At 37.9% G+C, this 23,286-nt stretch overlaps 1 protein-coding gene across 1 annotated transcript in view; it reads right to left on the bottom strand.

The window, feature by feature from the left end:
- LOC124355553 overlaps positions 1–23,286 on the bottom strand; it is a 137,455-nt gene that overhangs the window by 13,440 nt on the left and 100,729 nt on the right. The window contains exons 10-14 of the mRNA XM_046806719.1: positions 21,214–21,368; positions 20,196–20,340; positions 19,202–19,332; positions 10,668–10,827; positions 9,529–9,825 (exon numbers count right to left, since the gene is read on the bottom strand). Of these exons, the coding sequence (XP_046662675.1) occupies positions 9,529–9,825; positions 10,668–10,827; positions 19,202–19,332; positions 20,196–20,340; positions 21,214–21,368 (888 nt within the window). The remainder of the gene's footprint in view (positions 1–9,528; positions 9,826–10,667; positions 10,828–19,201; positions 19,333–20,195; positions 20,341–21,213; positions 21,369–23,286) is intronic.

Genomic DNA, 23,286 nt, shown 5'->3' with positions numbered 1-23,286 from the left:
TGTAACAGATACAACACTTGTACTGGAGCTATGCACACGTTACATTATTGCCGAACTCATTGTAAACAACTCTCAGTGTGCGGTGATCCTTGTACACCAGCGAGCAGTTGGTTGGCGTGTCCGGGTTTCCTGTAACAGATAAAACCCACTTGTACTGGAGCTATGCACACGTTACATTATTGCCGAACTCATTGTAAAAAACTCTCAGTGTGCGGTGATCCTTGTACACCAGCGAGCAGTTGGTTGTCGTTTCCGGGTTTCCTGTAACAGATACAACACTTGTACTGGAGCTATGCACACGTTACATTATTGCCGAACTCATTGTAAAAAAATCTCAGTGTGCGGTGATCCTTGTACACCAGCGAGCAGTTGTTTGGCGTGTCCGGCTTTCCTGTAACAGATACAACACTTTTACTGGAGCTATGCACACGTTACATTATTGCCGAACTCATTGTAAATAACTCTCAGTGTGCGGTGATCCTTGTACACCAGCGAGCAGTTGGTTGGCGTGTCCGGGTTTCCTGTAACAGATACAACACTTGTACTGGAGCTATGCACACGTTACATTATTGCCGAACTCATTGTAAACAACTCTCAGTGTGCGGTGATCCTTGTACACCAGCGAGCAGTTGGTTGGCGTGTCCGGGTTTCCTGTAACAGATACTACACTTGTACTGGAGCTATGCACACGTTACATTATTGCCGAACTCATTGTAAACAACTCTCAGTGTGCGGTGATCCTTGTACACCAGCGAGCAGTTGGTTGGCGTGTCCGGGTTTCCTGTAACAGATAAAACACTTGTACTGGAGCTATGCACACGTTACATTATTGCCGAACTCATTGTAAACAACTCTCAGTGTGCGGTGATCCTTGTACACCAGCGAGCAGTTGGTTGGCGTGTCCGGGTTTCCTGTAACAGATACAACACTTGTACTGGAGCTATGCACACGTTACATTATTGCCGAACTCATTGTAAACAACTCTCAGTGTGCGGTGATCCTTGTACACCAGCGAGCAGTTGGTTGGCGTGTCCGGGTTTCCTGTAACAAACACTACACTTGTACTGGAGCTATGCACACGTTACATTATTGCCGAACTCATTGTAAACAACTCTCAGTGTGCGGTGATCCTTGTACACCAGCGAGCAGTTGGTTGGCGTGTCCGGGTTTCCTGTAACAGATACAACACTTGTACTGGAGCTATGCACACGTTACATTATTGCCGAACTCATTGTAAACAACTCTCAGTGTGCGGTGATCCTTGTACACCAGCGAGCAGTTGGTTGGCGTGTCCGGGTTTCCTGTAACAGATACAACACTTGTACTGGAGCTATGCACACGTTACATTATTGCCGAACTCATTGTAAACAACTCTCAGTGTGCGGTGATCCTTGTACACCAGCGAGCAGTTGTTTGGCGTGTCCGGGTTTCCTGTAACAGATACAACACTTGTACTGGAGCTATGCACACGTTACATTATTGCCGAACTCATTGTAAACAACTCTCAGTGTGCGGTGATCCTTGTACACCAGCGAGCAGTTGGTTGTCGTGTCCGGGTTTCCTGTAACAGATATACAACACTTGTACTGGAGCTATGCACACGTTACATTATTGCCGAACTCATTGTAAACAACTCTCAGTGTGCGGTGATCCTTGTACACCAGCGAGCAGTTGGTTGGCGTGTCCGGGTTTCCTGTAACAAACACTACACTTGTACTGGAGCTATGCACACGTTACATTATTGCCGAACTCATTGTAAACAACTCTAAGTGTGCGGTGATCCTTGTACACCAGGGAACAGTTGGTTGGCGTGTCCGGGTTTCCTGTAACAGATACAACACTTTTACTGGAGCTATGCACACGTTACATTATTGCCGAACTCATTGTAAATAACTCTCAGTGTGCGGTGATCCTTGTACACCAGCGAGCAGTTGGTTGTCGTGTCCGGGTTTCCTGTAAGTGATAAAACACTTGTACTGGAGCTATGCGCACGTTACATTATTGCCGAACTCATTGTAAACAACTCTCAGTGTGCGGTGATCCTTGTACACCAGCGAGCAGTTGGTTGGCGTGTCCGGGTTTCCTGTAACAAACACTACACTTGTACTGGAGCTATGCACACGTTACATTATTGCCGAACTCATTGTAAACAACTCTCAGTGTGCGGTGATCCTTGTACACCAGCGAGCAGTTGGTTGGCGTGTCCGGGTTTCCTGTAACAAACACTACACTTGTACTGGAGCTATGCACACGTTACATTATTGCCGAACTCATTGTAAACCACTCTCAGTGTGCGGTGATCCTTGTACACCAGGGAACAGTTGGTTGGCGTGTCCGGGTTTCCTGTAACAAACACTACACTTGTACTGGAGCTATGCACACGTTACATTATTGCCGAACTCATTGTAAACCACTCTCAGTGTGCGGTGATCCTTGTACACCAGGGAGCAGTTGGTTGGCGTGTCTAGGTTTTCCTGTAACAAACACTACACTTGTACTGGAGCTATGTACACGTTACATTATTGCCGAACTCATTGTAAACCACTCTCAGTGTGCGGCGATCCTTATACACCAGGGAGCAGTTGGTTGGCGTGTCCGGGTTTCCTGTAACAAACACTACACTTGTACTGGAGCTATGTACACGTTACATTATTGCCGAACTCATTGTAAACAACTCTCAGTGTGCGGTGATCCTTGTACACCAGCGAGCAGTTGGTTGGCGTGTCCGGGTTTCCTGTAACAGATACAACACTTGTACTGGAGCTATGCACACGTTACATTATTGCCGACCTCATTGTAAACCACTCTCAGTGTGCGGCGATCCTTATACACCAGGGAACAGTTGGTTGGCGTGTCCAGGTTTCCTGTAACAGATATACAACACTTGTACTGGAGCTATGCACACGTTACATTATTGCCGAACTCATTGTAAACCACTCTCAGTGTGCGGTGATCCTTGTACACGAGCGAGCAGTTGGTTGGCGTGTCCAGGTTTCCTGTAACAGATATACAACACTTGTACTGGAGCTATGCACACGTTACATTATTGCCGAACTCATTGTAAACCACTCTCAGTGTGCGGTGATCCTTGTACACCAGGGAACAGTTGGTTGGCGTGTCCAGGTTTCCTGTAACAGATATACAACACTTGTACTGGAGCTATGTACACGTTACATTATTGCCGAACTCATTGTAAACAACTCTCAGTGTGCGGTGATCCTTGTACACCAGCGAGCAGTTGGTTGGCGTGCCCGGGTTTCCTGTAACAGATACAACACTTGTACTGGAGCTATGCACACGTTACATTATTGCCGAACTCATTGTAAACAACTCTCAGTGTGCGGTGATCCTTGTACACCAGCGAGCAGTTGGTTGTCATGTCCGGGTTTCCTGTAACAGATAAAACACTTGTACTGGAGCTATTCACACGTTACATTATTGCCGAACTCATTGTAAAAAAATCTCAATGTGCGGTGATCCTTGTACACCAGCGAGTAGTTGTTTGGCGTGTCCGGGTTTCCTGTAACAGATACAACACTTTTACTGAAGCTATGCACACGTTAAATTATGGCCGAACTCATTGTAAACAACTCTCAGTGTGCAGTGATCCTTGTACACCAGCGAGCAGGTGGTTGTCGTGTCCGGGTTTCCTGTAACAGATACAACACTTGTACTGGAGCTATGCATACGTTCCATTATTGCCGAACTCATTGTAAACAACTCTCAGTGTGCGGTGATCCTTGTACACCAGTGAGCAGTTGGTTGGCTTGTCTAGGTTTCCTGTAACAGATACAGCACTTGTACTGGAGCTATGCACACGTTACATTATTGCCGAACTCATTGTAAACAACTCTCAGTGAGCGGTGATCCTTGTACACCAGTGAGCAGTTGGTTGGCGTGTCTAGGTTTCCTGTAACAGATACAGCACTTGTACTGGAGTTATGCACACGTTACATCGTTGGCGGTAGCCCTGGTTAGAGTCCCGCGAAAGTACCAAGGCTCTGAATATATATCCCACTGACGGCCAATACACAATGAATGCATCAGAAATTTATCTGCTACGGAAGTTACCGAAGTAAGGTTAGTTACTTCACACCAGTACCTTCTACTGCTGCACCCACAATACGAGCGCAATAAATGTCATCAATTACTGGCTCGTACATATTTTGTGTTAGCCTTTATGATAATGAAGAATAGAAACTTTAAGAATAGAATCACACTATCACGATAAGACAACTTCAAAGCAAAAGAACGCCCGAAAGGCTATGTTTCGTCACAACGTGTTCGTTGAATTATAGAAATGTACTACGAAAAAACATGGCATAAGACTTCTTTTACACATTGAACTATTTGGTTTAAACTATTCGAATCGTCCGACCGATCGACATGTGTGCGGAGAACTGACGGAATTTCTAGCCGTTGTCCACCAATCCCGCTCTGACATGCGTGGTCAAATCGGTCGGCTGGCCGTCTGCCGTTTGTAGACTGGCGACAACATAAGCTGCGTTTAGACTGACAAGTAAAGTTGCAAGAGAATTTGTAAAACTAATGTCGCGTAATATGAACAAGATAAGAAATGTTACTCGCGAGAACTGTAGCAAGTACCTACTGCAATAGTATCGCTGCTTGTTCCGAGAGTCAATACGAAGTCTGTTCGTTCACACTCTGCTGTGATGTCTCGGCAATGTTTATAAATGAAATATTTATAGCTGAAATTGTTCTCCGGTTGTTGCAAACAACTGTCTAAAACTGGTTGCGGCAGCGCTCGCGAGAACTCTTGCGCCGGTCCAGACGAGATTCGTACAGTCGGGCACAAACCTTTTGCCAGTGTAAACGCAGTTCAGGCGAGGTTTGGACGTGACCGTGATATCAAAACATAACATCACTTTCTTTGTTTTAAACTATGTAATCTAAAGACCAATCATAACGTGTGAGAGTAGCGCTCGTTCATAGACCAACCGAGGCCTCGGCCGCGATACGAGCTGTAAGCTGTGAGCGCTGGATCGAGCGGTGACTTAAAGTTTAATGTTTGTGTTGGACATATGGGGTACACTCGACACTAGCCACGACAGACGTGAGCTGTAGGGCGGTAACACACGATGTCGTTTAATCGACGCCTATTCTAGACAATAAATGATTCTCCTGCCGCACAGCCCTCAGCTCATTCTGTCACTGCTGTGCATCACGTCTGTCGCAAACGCGCCATTCTTTGGGGTTACTTGTTGTAGATTACCTACTAATTTCTTCCAAAAGGTGTCTTATCGGCACTCGTAATCATCTAACTGAAATTCTGCTGTACTCACAAAACCGGGTTGTACTTCTTGTCAAACCGTACAAAATATTATATTACTCAACGAACCGAATTATTAATTCTGTTTATAGGATGAATACTTTACATTGCAAGCTGATTTATCTATCTAATACTCGTCTTTTCGAAATACTATTATCACTCAAGAATAAAGCTTGGACGACATCGTCCGGAGACCCCACTTCAACGACTGAATAATATTGATATAAAAAAAAAACACGATCAATACTGCTTTACCGCTTATAACCACTATATATCCAGATTATGGAGCAGGTAAACTGTTACTCTGACATACAGTTATACCAGTAGAGGATAGATACTGATGCCATGGGCTTATGCAGGTTAATGTGTATCACTCGTTTCAGAACGATTGGTCGTCCGATTTTAAGTTGTTGCGTATTTTTGGGTGAGGGCAGGGGGAGATGACTTGCTGCGGCACAGGAGTAGAACTAACCGGAGTAAACTCGACTACACTAGTATTGGAATCTCAGATGAAACTCGCGAACATATATCGGGTGAGGGGAGGGGGAGATGACTTGCCGCGGCACAGGAGTAGAACTAACGGAAGTATACTCGACTACACTAGTATTGGAGCCTCAGATGAAACTCGCGAACATATATCGGGTGAGGGGAGGAGGGGGATGACTTGCCACGGCACAGAAGTAGAACTAACGGAAGTATACTCGACTACACTAGTATTGGAGCCTCAGATGAAACTCGCGAACATATATCGGGTATGGGGAGGGGGGGAGTAAAATAAGATCTTTCGAGATTAATCAGTTCTTGATTCAAGGAGCTGCCAAATTATGTCTTGATTTATAAGTTCTAGGAGCCCGAAAAACTGTTTTTTTATTATTCTGGTTCTCAGGAAGATTCCTGGCTTATTCCCGATTTTACCTCGGTACGTTACATAACCGGTTTTCTCGGTCAGGTGACTACTCCGTAGTAATAGCATTTTAATTGTTATAACAATTAAATAAAATATATCAATAAGTTAGTCTGAAAAGTTTATTTTAGCAAAACAAGTGTTTCCTTGTTTCACTGTAACTGACGTCCGTTCTAAGGTAATTCCAGAAAACTCATGTAATTTATACTAAAGTTTGCACTTGTGTTTCTTTTACATCTCGTGAGATTTACTGATAGCGCGAATCCAAATTTTAAAGTACTATGCAATATTTTGGAAATAGTTGTGACATACATTGTGAATAAATTACATATACCACAGTTCTGAATAGATTCAGACTAAGCGTTGTACAGAGACAGCTTTTACTCGAAGCTTGGGTGAGTTCGTAGCCAGTTCACCTATAAATGTTTCAAGCTGACGGTCATTCGCATTCAATCAAAAGTCGACTTATTTCTACCGTAGGCCTAACGCAATACATTTTATAAATGTATTCAGTAATTATGAAGAATTTATATTCTTTAACTTTTTTCAATATCTATTAAGAATTTAAGAAGGCGGGCGGTCAAAGTTTAGAAAGTAATGAATGGTGTTATATATGCTATTATGTATTATAGCGCAAATAAAAAATTATTTAGAATTCTAGCATTTACAATAACTATTTAACTTACGTGTTTGTTTTGTTGTTTAATATATATATATATTGAGAATTAAAAATAGCACGAGTGCAAATTTTTACCTACTATGCAACATTTCAGGAATAATTAAAACACGTATAATTAATTAATCAACTACCGTAGTTCTGAATCGATTCAGACTAAGCGTTGTACAGATGCAGCTTTTACACGTAGCTTAGGCGAGTTCGTAGCCAGTAAAACATTTCATCAATTAAACATGTAAAGCTGACGGTCATCGCATTTAATCAAAACTGTTAACTCGGATAGTTTCTAATGTCACCCTGAGCCATATCCATTAAGTGTTTAAGATAGCGGCCGGACAAACGACAATTATTACGTATTAAAGCGAAAACCAAAAAACGTTTTAGAATTCTAGCGTTTAAAATATTGTTTGGCCTTGCGTGTTTTTTATATATAATGATATTTATTGATATCGAGTGTGTGAATTTTTAAGTACTATACGATAGTACGAGAGTAACTGTAAACTCGATATCTACTGTAGTTCTTAATATATTCAGACTACACGTGATACAAAGGCATTATATGTACGAATGTTTGTTAGGTAGTCTTAAACGATAAAAAGTTTTGACGGTTACCATTGCATTGGTTCACACTTTTTCAAGGAGTAATTTTATTTTTGCAACTTTTAAAGGTTTCAAGATGATGGGTTCTTAAATTGATATAACCGTTCAATTGAACCTTCATAACTGATTATGTTAAACATGATTTCGAATAAACTGTAACTAAATCTAGGCCACGTTTTTTACAAGAAAATTAATATGCTTATAACAATTATTGTTTATAAGGTTTCAAGTGATGGAGTTTCTAAGTGTTTGAAAGTGATACGGTTATATAACCGTGGAAATATAAGTACTATTGTCTCATCAGTGTTTTTGAAAATCAAACTTCTAAAACAATATCTTGTATATACCACTTTCTATTCTGTTACTGGACTATAGAACAGATAAAAACATTTTATAATGGTTATAAAATCAAGTATTATATAGCGGATGCATTACCTTAAATCAAACCGAATGCACGACTTTCAGGTACATGTCTGTTGGTATCAGTCACTAATAAACTGTATTAGCAGTTAGTCAGGAGTAGCTGGTATTCTTTTACTAATATACGAGTGATATCCAGGAAGTACCACACGTGTCGAAATTGAAAATTAACCAACTGAATTAGGGACATTTTATAATATACATTTAACAGCAACACTCTTAGGCTACTATTCAACGTAATCCCCGTTTAAATTGAGACATTTATCATAACGTAACACAAATTTTCCGAATCCAGCTTTGTATAAATCTGCCGCCTGATATGTTAGCCACTGATTAACGCCAGCGTGAAGTTCAGCGTCACTATCGATGCACTGTGTTGCGAGCCAGGTCCTCATCGCTGGAGGGACGTGCTAGTCGCTTGGTGCCAGATCCGGGCTATAAGGCAGATGGTCGAACACTAACCAATCAAAATCATCCAAGACTTTTCACGTACGATTGGCTGTATGGGGACATACATTGTCGTGAAAATAAATATTGTTATCTAAATTTTCCCCTACACTTCTTTTTTGGTTGGAAGGAAATCAACCAGAATCATACCCTTAGCATAAAAAAAAGAAATATAAGAAATTTATGGGAAATGTTCTGAGAGTTCAGTTATTGTAAAACGACGATTTTCAAAAAGGTTTTCATTGATTATAAACATGAAATCTTCAGTTATTAGGCTAGGCAGACCGCAACGACTATCGGCATTAACGTTGGTGCAGCGATTTTGAAGTCAGTACACTATCAGTACACTACTGCCTTACTCTGATTTTACTCATTATTCAATTTGCCAACAAAAACATTATCACTGAACGCACTTCACTAGTGACGGGATTTTCAATTGTAGCACATGTTTTTAATTAACCACAGTGAGAAAAGTAAAAAAGAAACGGACCGCTCGTGACTACAGCTCGATGCGTACTTAACGCCTATGTTTTAACACCAAGTGACGGCTGTAGCCTCGCCCACTGCCGCACCATAGTTACTTTCTCGATAGCCTTCGTACACTAGTATCTCGTCATATTAAAGTATAATGTTTTAGTTTGAACTAACTCTATGATGGATTAGTGTTTTTCAATACTTTTATTTATAACAGAGATCATTAGATAAAAATGTGTTTCAGAATAAAGAATGCGAATAAATGTCTTTAGTTAAATGAACCTCTATAAGATATTTGCACACAAACATTTTATTTAAAATAAATATACAATTTTATAACATTTTGAAATGTGACCTAGTAATACATTTAATTTAATAAAATAAACAATTGAAAAGTAATTTTGCACGTTATTACATTTAAGACTCTTTTACGTAATGTTGCGTCTTGCAGCCTTGTAATAAATATAATTTTATAGTACCAACTTTTGTTCAACTCCAAACAATCCCATGTAAAGTACATTTTATCACGAACACCTGGTAAACTAATAAAATTCGAACTCCTCATGCAATATTTCAATATTTTAATCATATTATTTTCTTCCAGTCATATGAACACATAATGCAGAAACAAATATGGAAATGGGATAAAAGAATAATTATTGTACTTTTGGAATTACTTCTTTATACGCAATCAACAAATGAACACGATTGACTGACCGGCTGGTACCACGTGGAACACACAAGGAACATCCTGGGACCCGATCTCATTGCGTCCCCAACACAGCAAGGTGCCGTAGTCGGTCTCGGCCTCGGGACGGTAAGATGCGACACTGGAACCACCCGATGGCACGGACTCGAAGCTGTCCACCGAGCGGCCCTGGACCGCAGAGTTGTTGAAAGTCCACCTGAACCATCGTACAGGTGGATTGCCGTCCACTTGGCAGCTGATCGTCAGCTTCTCCAATCTAGCGGCACCGTACACCCGCTGCTGAGTTGTGTGGCACTGCGGTGCAACTGAAAGTGTAACGAATAATTTTCGGTTAAAAATATTTTACAAAACTGCAACTTCATTTCACGATTCAAGCGAGGCTGATAATATACTGTCATAAACGAAAGTTATGTTATTTCATGGTTCTGACACACACAAATATTTCATTTCTAGACTGAATTTATATTTTAAATTATATATCTAGCTAATAATAAAATATCTTACTTTTTTACTTAATAGTTTGAAAGTGTCTTATAAAAACTCTACCGTCCAATTTTAACATTTAAATAACCTATTTATAAATGAAGTCTACCTGTATTAATGAATTTTTTCAATAACATTGATAATAAAAAATCAATAATAAATTGATAACGTAACATAGGAAATGTATATTAAATTATATACTACTATTAAAGACATAAACATAAGCACACACATTAAACTTGTAAACATTCATTTTAGACTATTATGGTGTGTCTGAATACCATAGTTTATAATATTTTATTACATACTGCATACAGTAGAAAACGTAAAAGACTCATTGAAAAGAGTAAACACGATTAATTGGTTTCATAGAGTTGACCCATCTTCTTTAAATTATATGCTAAAATAATAATAATAGTTGCTACAAATTTTCAGATAACCACACATGGTGATATATTTCCACATCATTTATTATATCTTCATGTCATGATAGCCTTATAGGATTTACTAATACCAGTCATACTATAAATGTGATGACGGTGTATGAATATGAACACTAGCAAGGATGAAATAACGCCAATGTATTAAGTATATATATTATATATTATGTATTATTAAGTATTTTTCAACATAATACTTAAGACTAATGTAATAATATTGTTACATTTGACGTCCAAGTGAAACGGTGGACTTTCCCCATCACCCTCGGAGTTAGTGGCGACACAAGTGTAAGTTCCGGAGTGCGCCCTGGTCACGGACTGCAACACCAGAGTCTTCGTGCTGATGAACGTTCCCAGAGTAGCGTTGTTGGCTACCATTCGGCCCTGAATCAGAAAGATGGAGGTAGAATTATATTGTTACATTTCACGGCCTAGTGAAATAGTGGACTTTCCCCATCGCCCTACGTTCCCAGAGTAGCGTTGTTGGCTACCATTCGGCCCTGAATCAGTAATGATATAGGTAGAAATTATATTATTGGCATTTCCACGTCCAAATGAAACAGTGGACTTTCCCCATCGCCTTACGTTCCCAGAGTAGTGTTCTTGGCTACCATTCGCCCCTGAATCAGAAAGATGGAGGTAGAATTATATTGTTACATTTCACGTCCAAGTGAAACAGTGGACTTTCCCCATCGCCTTACGTTCCAGAGTCAGAGTAGTGTTCTTGGCTACCATTCGCCCCTGAATCAGAAAGATGGAGGTAGAATTATATTGTTACATTTCACGTCCAAGTGAAACAGTGGACTTTCCCCATCGCCTTACGTTCCCCAGAGTCAGAGTAGTGTTCTTGGCTACCATTCGCCCCTGAATCAGAAAGATGGAGGTAGAATTATATTGTTACATTTCACGTCCAAGTGAAACAGTAGACTTTTCCCATCGCCTTACGTTCCCAGAGTCAGAGTAGTGTTCTTGGCTACCATTCGCCCCTGAATCAGAAAGATGGAGGTAGAATTATATTGTTACATTTCACGTCCAAGTGAAACAGTGGACTTTCCCCATCGCCTTACGTTCCCAGAGTCAGAGTAGTGTTCTTGGCTACCATTCGCCCCTGAATCAGAAAGATGGAGGTAGAATTATATTGTTACATTTCACGTCCAAGTGAAACAGTGGACTTTCCCCATCGCCTTACGTTCCCAGAGTCAGAGTAGTGTTCTTGGCTACCATTCGCCCCTGAATCAGAAAGATGGAGGTAGAATTATATTGTTACATTTCACGTCCAAGTGAAACAGTGGACTTTCCCCATCGCCCTTGGAGTTAGTGGCGGCACAGGTGTAAGCCCCGGAGTGCGCCCTGGTCACACACTGCAACACCAGAGTTTTCGTGCTGATGAACGTTCCCAGCGTAGAGTTCTTGGCTACCATTCGGCCCTGAATCAGAAAGAGGGAGGAAAAAATATATTATTTGTATTTTAGGCGTTTATCAAACAATAAGGTTATACTCTTAAATGCACGTTTGTGAAAATCAATGTAAGGTACAAGTTAATAGTGGTCCAGTAGCAGAATAAATTATTCAAGGTAAAATTGTTACAACGCAATATTCTTTATTTTATTAAATTTTTTTTATCATTAGGACGAAAAAATTTTATGAAATATATCACGTATCTGCAGAATACTGCAGTTAGATTACGAAATATTAAACGTCGTGTCTTACTGATTACTAAAAATGCAAGTATAAGCTATTAAACTAGTAAATTTATAATAGCGGTGAAAAACATAATAATTTAGTTTCATAAAATGTAGCATTATTAGAATGTGTTAAGACAGTGCTGAAGCGACAAAATTAAATCAAAGTTAGTCTCATATTCTTTGTTTTTGATAATAAAAATAGATGTTTTATTATGTTTCATTCCAAATTATTATTTTTTGTCGAATTTTATTAAAAAACCTTTTAATTTTAAATTAGACATGAAAGAGGAGAATGTGCGAGTATGTTATATAGAGTTTTAAGAACATTTAATTGTACCAATATGTGCTTTTCAACATAATAGATGGACAAAATATGGTTAGAATATTTATGCATACTAGTTAAAACCCTAAACTTTACACTAAAATCAATAGTTATACGACATCTTCTAATATTTTATAAAACAAAAATGTATTTCACGTAACTGTGATCACAGTTTGAGATACAATCGCGTCTTGAAACAATACAGCAACAAGAGAATCTCAGTAAAAGTTTTCAGTCAACTAACTTTCTTCTTTCTTACCCACAAGTCCTCGTTCGTGTATACAACTAACGAATTTATGCCCAATAAAACGGAGTAAACCCGTTTTTCTCGTTTAACTTTTAACGACTGCTGCTTTTCGAAACAGTTCCATTTACTGAATGAAAGATGGGGTAATTAATTCATAAATTATTTTATGTTGTGGACTAATTTATTAATATAAGACAAAGGGTATTCTTTGTAGTGACAAATCCGTTTTAATGTGTAATAACGTTTCAATTTTAATTTGTTTACGGCAATTGTGGTTATAAAATAGAAGTATAACATCTTAAATAAATAGAAAAATGAAGTATCAGCATATATACAGGAATTAAAAAGTGTTATTCTAAGAACGCACTACAATAATATAAATAACAAAAAATTTGGACATCTGAACAGCCTTTCTAAAAGAAATAAAGGATGGCTGCCTACAGACTGAAGTGCAATGGGAACTGGCATCATCACCATGCTAGTAAGCACTCCAAGATCGTTGACATTCTCAAACTGGATATTCTAGCAATAATGTCTGACAGAATGGCAAAGGTTACGGACTGGGAAAAACCATTTCAAATCAACATTGTTGAAAGGAAAAAATGGTCAAAAGGTGAGCCCGACTACATGAAGAAGGCTCTAACCTGGTACAGGGACGGGTCAAAGACTCTGAAGGGTACTGGGGCAGGGGTCTGGGGAGCCAGACCTAGGGTTAAATTAAGCTTTAGCCTAGGTAAACTGGCAACTGCCTTTCAGGCTCAACTTACAGCCCTTTCAGAATGTGCAAGAGTTTATGTGGAAAGGGGCTACAAAGGCAAAACCATCTACATTAACTCGGACAGCAGGGCTGCTCTGCAGGCCTTGGCCAACCATGACTGTAATTCGAAGACAGTCTCGGAATGCCATAAGATCATGAAATTGATGGCGAAATCAATAAAGTTATTCTAACTATTATTCCTGGACATAGAGGAATCACAGGTAATGAAGGGGCAGACAGTTGCGCTAACTTGGGAGCCAACTGTCCTCTTACCGGTCCTGAACCAACGTGTGGGGTCTCATATAACTTAGCACGTAGATCAGTTACCAAGTGGATGGTTAACAAAAACCTACAACATTGGAGAAATACTGAGGGGAATGTACAAGCAAAGCGGATGCTCAAGGGACCATCAAGGAACATTGCAGCAGATTCCCTTAGAATGAGTAGAACGGAGATCCGAAAGGTGACTGGTTTTATTACAGGTCATTGGATATTCCAAAGTCACCTGAACAGAATAGGTATTCCAGTTCAGGAAACACTGTGCAGGAAATGTGGCGAGGCTGACGAAACAGCCAAGCACGTCATATTTGAATGTCCACCATTACAGAGCAAACGCTCAAGATCCCTAGGTGTTCTTATGCATACGGAAGAGGGGTTGGAACAGGAAAGCATTGTTCAGAAGATCTCATGGTTTTGTAAAGGCCTGGGATTTGATACAGCCTAAACCTGGGAGAGGGTGCACAATAAGCCGGATGGCTGAGAGGCAACACCAGGCCTAGGAAATCTGGCCCTCTGTTACAAAAAAAAAGAAATAAACTACTGGATTGTAATAATATTTGTGTATATTAGTACATTAAATAGAAAATTAATGCTGCACTTAATGGGCAGATGAATGCACGAAACAATGAAGAGATGCAGTAATAATGCAGGTGTGGGTGCGATTGAAAGGCTAGGCTGGGGAAACTGGACATCACGTTCATCAGCATAAGACTACAAGTTTCTTGGGTGAAGTCAGAATTTTATGAGGGTCATAGTAGTTTTATCCTTCCCCTTTACTTACATTAAATTAGTTTTGGTACATAAACCTAGATATTTGAAACGTATTTGGAATAATCTATATTCTCTGGCATATTTAATCTATATTCTCCCACCCATCTTGCACAGTCTACTTGTGTGTTTGGCAATCACAAAACCTCACGTGATATACCACCAGAATAACGGACGGTACATCTGGGAAAGCTAGTGATGTTCTACACGCTTCTGTGTCAGGAGGTTTGGAAAGCGCCTACCTCTCTAGTGCTCCAGAGTCAATGCAGTTGCTTCACTAAAAACGGAAGACCAGCTTTGTCGTCAGTATGAAAGTACATAATGCGTACGACTTTCGAACATTGGTTTGACGATATTTGACTTCTTGATTGGGTGGATTTGCTCGGGTAAGCATTAATTAATCTCCTGTACGCAAGATCAATGGTCAACTTGGTCACAAGGAGACGGGTAGAATATCTACGTTGAACGGGTATTTTTTTACCGGACAGACCACGCCATTGTACTATAGGACGGCTTGTATTCCTGTGTTAAACTTTCCTTCCGACTGACGGGTAACGTTATACGACAGGACTTACTTTTTCCAACTCTTAGGGGCATGTTCCTATGTCTGTAAGCCATTTGAAACTTCCAGATCTAGTTTTAAATCACTATGATAGGTTTTGTCACGGCTGGCTGCCATGATCTGAATTTAGTCACTGGAGATGATAGAGGATTTAGTGATCTATTTGAAGCAGGATAATCTGAATTGGCCGATGGATCTAAGGTGGCAAATCGTGAGTGTGAGGACCTCACGAAGAAAGAATTCAATATATATGAGGGATCCTGCTGAATGGGTGACTGACCTGCACGTCTAGAGTTGAATAGTGCTTGGGAATTAATGCGCCTAACAGGAATCAGTGAATTTAACGCGTTAGAAGGCCTGGTTGAGCTCCTCTCTTGAATCCGACCACTTTCAAGGAGGTACTGGGAAGACTCATCATTTGGAACATTAGATCCGGGGTCAAGTAAAATTGGTCCTTATAAATTAGAAAACATCTTCATGAGTACTGGGACAAATATTGTCACCAACATACCGGAAACGATGTTGACGTATGGCATGATGTACCTCTTATCCTGTTCTCTTGTTAGGTTTTGCCGTAATTTCCAATTATATAAATGGTTATATAAATTATATAAATAAATGAATGTGCGACAAACGTGAATGCTAATAGCCTTAAGGATGCATTCTATCTTCTATTTCCTTCATCTCTCTTCTATTTAGTCCAATTAAACTGCGAAATCCCGATATATTAATCGGGCGTATATCGAGAGAACTGACAGGTTCTCTATCACATATGAGATTTATATCTTCACTAGCTGACCCAGCGAACTTTGTTCCGCCTTAAAGGCAATATCACATGATCACATTTTGTACTTTTTAAATTAGGATAATTGTAAATAAAAAAATATAATTATTCAATGATTCTTTATTTGCCATTTATTGTAGCACCTTGTGATAAACCATTTTTTGTTTTTTTTTATTAGGCGCGAAAAAAATAACGCGGAAGGTCTTCCGACCTGTGAAACATGCCACATATAATGGGACCATGGGAAAACATGGATGTTCGAGATTAAGACCACAAACTTATTAACGATTGGCCTTGTGACTTATTTACAGTCATGGCGAATGCAAGACGGATCAGAAATTGAAGTCGTTTAAATTGAAATGGCATGTCGGTTGGGATCATCGGGATACTCGGAATGACAACTTCCTCACCTTTGAATTTTCCTTTGAGTATTGTGGCGTAAATAAAATTGTTCATCAATTTACTTACCACCAAATGTGTTCCGTTGCACAGTTTTGGCTGGTTTAAGTTTTTAAGCATGATTACAACAACCAAACTTTAGGTGTAAATTGTGCTGTGGTAAGCCAGGTACATCCAAGGAGTTTAAAAATTCAATTGGATAGTTGGTGGCATCACCTTCATTTGCTACACAGTCAATAGATTTGATAGAATGCAGTGTACCAATGATCTCATTCTGAATTATGTAGTTTAAGTCATGTACAACTTTATTCTTAGCTACCAAAATTGCTCGCTCACTCAACCATTCATTATTTTTGAGGTTAGTAATGATGTTTGGGAATACTTTGTTAATGAGTTTCGTCTTTCGATGAGACAAAGTTATAGAAATTCGGAGGAAATGAAATCAATCCGCTCGATTCGTCGACATGGTACTCGACGATTACCGATAATCAGCAATTGCTCAGAGAAATCTTCAGCAGATGTATCGTTCAACAATGCAACTCTCATGTTTGTTGTCAGCTGAAGTTTCTTAACATAGATTCGATGATTTGAGGCAAGCGTTTATCTCGTCGGCAGCAGTCGATCTGGGGAATTACTGGCAATGTTTTGGCGGAAATCGGCAGGCAGTAAAATCATTGAGCCTCCAAAACATCTCGAGTCATTACGTAGATCTTGCAATGTTCGGTAGAGTGCTTCCAATGCACGTTTATGCGCGATTGTGCATTCGTCCCAGATGATGATCTTCGATTCTGATAAAACTTTGGCCATAGCGGAGTGCCATATTGCATGTTGGTTTTTCAATATATTCCAGATTTAACCGCAATTTTAATGCAGAATGTGTCGTACGACATCCTTTTAGTAATGTGGCTGCTATTCCAGAAGAAGCAACTGCAACCGCAGTGTTGGATCTTGCACGAACAGTGGCTAAAATTACTGACATGAGGAACCAGTTCCACCAGGGGCATCCAGGAAATAGAAACCACCATTTCCATCATCAGTTGCCTTCATTAATGTATCATAAACTTCCATTTGTTGGGGATTCATCAGGGGTACATTCGTTTGAACTTCTAAATCTAATTACCTGGTGATCATATTTACGTTTCCGTTCCAATTCTCGATTAAATGCGTCATTCATTTCACAATTTGGCACTGGCATTCCTAACCTGACTAATAAACTACCGCATATGAGATTAGCACATGTCTTCAATCAAAAGCAAGGCCCTATTATGTATCTCCTAATTCATTTCAAGATTGGGATTTCTTGAATTGACACGAATTTGATGTAAAATAATCTTCTGCCATATTATCCTTGTATTTGTGCCATAGGTTAGATGGGTTCGATGGAAAGCATGTCGAAATGATGATAGCAAATAATCTAATCTGACTTGGAGATGCAGAGATAATTGCTTTCAATTGTAAAAAATTAAAATTTGAATTGTATTATCTGGATAGTAAAGTCTATGTTTAACAGTGATTGCAGAAACAGTTGAAACAAAAATTTGCTCTTTCTCTTAAGCTTTACTCTATGCTTTCAAACTATAAGTGTAAAGAAATGTAAAAATAGTAATTAAATGATATAAACATATGTTTCTTTTGTCGCATTATACATGTTTACAAAGAACAGCTGATTAAATTTGAAAAGGCTCTTTCACTTAATAACATAATTATGTTTGCTGCAATGCATTTCTTTACGGGTATTTCTGTCACTTTTAGAGACCAGTGGGGCGGAATCCTGAATCGGGAACGGGATTAAAAAGTATCCTATGTTCTTATCCCAGTTCTTAGCTACCTCCCTACCAATTTTCAGCCAAATCGGACCAGGCGTTCTTGACTTATAAATAGTGTAACTAATACGACTTTCTTTTATATATATAGATTTACGATGAGATTGTTTAAATTCAAAGTCATGCCTTATGTGTGATTTCTGTGAGAGCCATTTTTCAGTGTGAATAACGTGAAAGGCCCAAATCTAAAACTTCAGAAACATTTGCTAAATATATTTTTGGCTTATCTTTATTATTTGTTGATGGTTTCTGATTCCTTGAAGGTCATCTCAAGATGCTGCGGTCTGTTATTTGGGAGAAGCAAGATCTGTGGCTGAACTTTGAAATATACCAGGAATATTTATTATTGTCAAGTTACAGACAAATCAACCCAGGTGTAAGTTATTTCAGGGTACTGGTGAGGTGTTATAGCGTAAGATTTCCTATATCGTTGTCTCCAAAGAGATCTGGACATATGACCCAAAAACGTTCTCTTGGATCATTCATCGCTTATATGATGTTAAGTGTCACAATTTGGCACTTATAATGACAAACATAATGGCAGACAGATACCGTTGGTTCAGATACCGTCTGTGATGGAAAGCAAAATAATTTTAATTAGATTTACAAATAGACTATAGTGATTATAATACGGTAAGTATTCTTGAATATTTAAACTTTATGTGCTAGACTGAAAAAAATATTATTGTATTTTTATCTTTGCCTTATAAAAACTGGCCACACTACTGGTTACGTGGCCAGTCAATTTCCAGGTTTTGTATTTGTAATTTCTGTTGTATGATGCTGATGGAAATAAATAATTTATTCATTATTCATTTATTCAAGTATAGTTATAGCTAACATAAGAGCTGCAATTAAACGTAATTGCTTACAATATTGTTGCTATCCGTTCACTGGAACACCTAAACGTGACAGGTGGCAGGCCGCTCCTTTTTATATTGAGAAAAAGTTATTTGTCCGGACATTTGCAATCGTTCAGTAAAACAAAATATCAGTAACACTAATTTTGTGTTTCACTAAACGATGGCAAATGTCCGGAACAATACTTTTTCCTGCACAATAATTCTATTATAATATAGAAACTATTCCTCTAAGTTAACAAATAAGCTTGTACATATATTGTATTACTAACATTGTGGATCCACATAACTTTGCGAACCCGAGGATTGGCAGTGACGCTGCACTCGAAGTAGACATCCATCCCTTCTCTAATATAGGAGGCGTTGATGTTGCTGCCTAGTTCAACCCCGACCACTGGCACATCTGGGTACAAACAAGAAAATAATTGGAGATCAATTTACACCTAATATTGTCAACCAATAATAATTAACATTGAAATTGTTGTATGTAGTTTGACGAAATAAGATTTCAAAATTGGATTATGAACTCAGTGCATGATTTTAATGCAAAAATAGAATTATTATAAAAATAAAAGTATAATTTGTATTGTACGAAAATTCTAATCTTGTCATGTTTATTTCATACAATACAGTTTGCATGGTAAAAATTCAGAAATTAGATCTCTTCAATAGAAGATTATTATTATTATACAAAGAAGCAATACGACCACTTATTAGTGGTGATATACGTCAGACTTTGGATCTAAGCATCGCGCAGGTGCAAATCCCATCAGTGAGAGTAGCAATATTTAACAGTACCGTAGATCTTCCACTGTATCGATAAGATCTCTTGCTCTGTGTGACAAGATACTCGTAAAGACCAGTGGCTAATGAGGACGGGCAGAATAAGACTTAAAGGAATAAGGCTTAAGGGAGCCACTCCTAAAAATTTACAGTTAATTTTAATAACTTGTTTTTTATACATCTATGGAAATTGCATATGGAAATTGCATTATGCATTGTGAAAAAGAATATATAATGAGAAATGTTGATTTAATTGTACTGTAAGCGTACTTAAGAGTGAGAGCTAGGGACAAGCGGATAACTGGCCATAGCTAAACTAATTAAACTAGTAATGACCGAGATAATATGTGATGAGTAACTTCTTTCTAATACATTAATAAGATAATACAGAATACTTTCTTCTTATTTAGGTAGAAATTAAAAGAAATAAAGCTTTGTTCTCAAACCATGATAGGTAAAAAAACAAGTAGCGGCTATACTCACAATGAATGTTGAGAGTCCAAGAATCCTCGAGAGCGCTAGCCGGCACGTTAGGGTTGGAGGCGCGGCAGGACAAGGACGAGCCGAGGTCCTCCACATCTGCCAGGAAGGTGACTCGGCTCACACTTGAGTTGCCATCGTTACTGGGCTAACCACATAATTTATATAATCCACCTATGGTTATATTATCAGTGTTTTCTTATATATTATATATATATATATATATATATATATATATATATATATATATATATATATATATATATATATATATATATATATATATATATTATATATATAGTTAAATTTGTATAAATGGCAATAGCCTTATTTAATTTCAGTAAAAATTAAATCGCAAAAAGTACTTGCTCCGCCAGGACTCGAACCCGGATCTCTTACTTGCCGGGTGAATGTGCTACCATTACACCACAGAGCACTCACTTTTTACGATTAAATTATTTTGTAATTGGCCGTATCTGTCACATATGTGTTTAAATAACCAATGTGTTTATATATATATATATATATATATATATATATATATATATGCTATATATATAATATATAATTATATATATATATATATTATACACTACAATTTCATTTCTCTATAAGTACTGGTTTTCCATGTTTGCCTAAATTAAAGAGAAAACTTTCATTTGTGAACAAAAATATAGTGCGTGATTGTTTTCCTGACATAAATCACTTAGTTTTATATCGTTCCGATAAAGCTGAAATAGTCTTTCCTTTATGCTTTGCAATTGTATTTCATATACAACTCTAAATCAATACTTGTAAATATCATATAACTATGATATGTCTCTTGATTATCACACAAGATCCTAACAAATTCATTTAAAACTCTTAAAATCGATTAACAGAAATCACATATAGAAAGGTTCTCGGACATTTTGACTTTTAACGATAAACGTCCCTATACTTCAAATTTAAAGAATCTATGGTTGTAAACTATCAACTTTAGTCACGTACATATCTGTAAACAAAGAGAATACATACTCACAGTGACTCGAGTGGGGACTGACAAGCGAGTCCCTCCCTTCCACCAAGTAATTGTGGCTGGTGGCCTGGAGCCCGAGGTCTGACAGGCAAGCTCGTACTCCTTGCCTGCACTCAGGGGGAGGTTCTGGCCCATCAGCTTCACTGTCAGAGGGGCCACTAAGGGCATAACAGTTTAATGACATAAACAATGTGAGATATATCCACGAAAGTCAGTCAATGAAGTTTTAAATATAATTATAAATACATCTATATATTTTTTAATTGTATATATATTTGTGTGTGTGTATATAAATTCTTTTATATATATATATATATATATATATTTACATATATTATTAGTCTAAACAAATAAAATAATTTCTACCTTACAAATTACTGTAACAACTAGTTATAGTAAAATAAACTTTATATAGTTCAAAGTTATTGGAGAAACCAAAGAAATAACTATCCTTGACTATGCGATATAATATACATGTAGTTATAAGAAATGTCACCATTGTTTCTTAGTTTGGACTTTATATTAATTTCAAAGTTAAAAATATAGCGCCATGCTCGTCTTCAATACGGGGTTTTGGTGGAAGGAGTTACCCCAATAATGGCGGCTATTCGGTTGTCAGGGTGACACGCTGCCCACTAAGCTATCCCAAGGGACAATTAATCACACTTGTGGGATGTTTTCTTTCAAACTCCAATTTCACAAATTTTAAATTATCTACGACGAATATTGCAGCACCTAAACACAGTATTCCTTGCCTTCGCTGCACTATATCTCAAAAATTAATTGACCACTGTAAACTTTGCATGTTCTACAAGCCTATATAAAAAACAATCATGTTCAATTATGGTGCACGTCTATGCATGGGATTTGGCTAATCATTAGTTAATTATGTTATTACATTTACCTTATAGGTAACCATGATAGCAGCGTAAGAATATCTGTATAAATGAGATTATAAAGAAACTGAGAAAAATTATAGTATATATTAACATATGATATATTATGACGCGTAGCATAACTACAAAAACATTTAAAACATCATATACACGACTTGTTTTCACGGTTGTTATTTAAGAGTTACTATAAAATTAAACTTAATAAAGAAATAAGTTAATGTAACGTAAAAAAATCATATTGAGAAATATTTAATCCAAAATATTTTAGTAAACTTCATTTCTGATAGAGCAGAATAAGTGATGTTCATTGTCCAACAATAGCGATAAACTGAGCGTCATAGAAGACTATAACTTAGTAGACTGACATGGCGTATTCGTGCCGTAGAGATGAAAAGCTGTACGTTCTGTCTTATTTATTGTCTATCTGTCTGTTAGCAGGATCTGTACACTTCAAACATTGCATGACATCTCAACACATTCTGTTACACGACACCAGGTAGTAGCTATGTTAGCGATAATTATAATCTATGAATGTATTTGGAATGGTAAGTTAAAAGTACTTGATGGGTTATCAATCTATCCGATAGCATATAATCTATCCCAGTGTTGTTTTAATCTCACACCAATTGTTCTACTATAAATAATACGTTGTGTATCGTCCACTGTGTACCTGGACAGTAGTTTGATACACACTGACATTATGATTTAAAAGTTCACATACTATGAAAATTACAAATCGTTTTGTAACAACTGCGTTTAGTTTAATTGTCCCTCTCTAATCCAGAGTTAAAATGTACCTTTAGCTTATTAATCAAATACTCCAATAAGCAGATAAGTTAAAATTGTGGGATAATAATAGTCATCGCAGTCCAATACAGCAGTGAAAAATAGAGTTGCATTTGCTTTTTCAATTCTGGTTAATAACAGCTGATGATTAGAGATAACTGGAACGAAAAACTGCGAAAGGAAAAGCAGAATACATAAATTGGCTGCATGTAGGAGTAGTAAAAACATTTCCATGTAATAGAAGTTTACTGTTCTATATTTTGAATTTTGTCATGCATAACAATTTAATGAAATACTAGCAGTACAGCTACTTTATTTGCGTACTTATTTGCAAGTTACTTATATTATATAAAACTTGGTGATTAAACGTTTTTCAACGTTGAGATTTGAAACG

The sequence above is a fragment of the Homalodisca vitripennis genome, chromosome 1, assembly GCF_021130785.1.
Source record: "Homalodisca vitripennis isolate AUS2020 chromosome 1, UT_GWSS_2.1, whole genome shotgun sequence".
NCBI lineage: Eukaryota > Metazoa > Arthropoda > Insecta > Hemiptera > Cicadellidae > Homalodisca > Homalodisca vitripennis.
The sequence above is the reverse complement of the archived record's forward strand: the minus strand, read 5'-3'. Positions and strand labels throughout refer to the sequence as shown.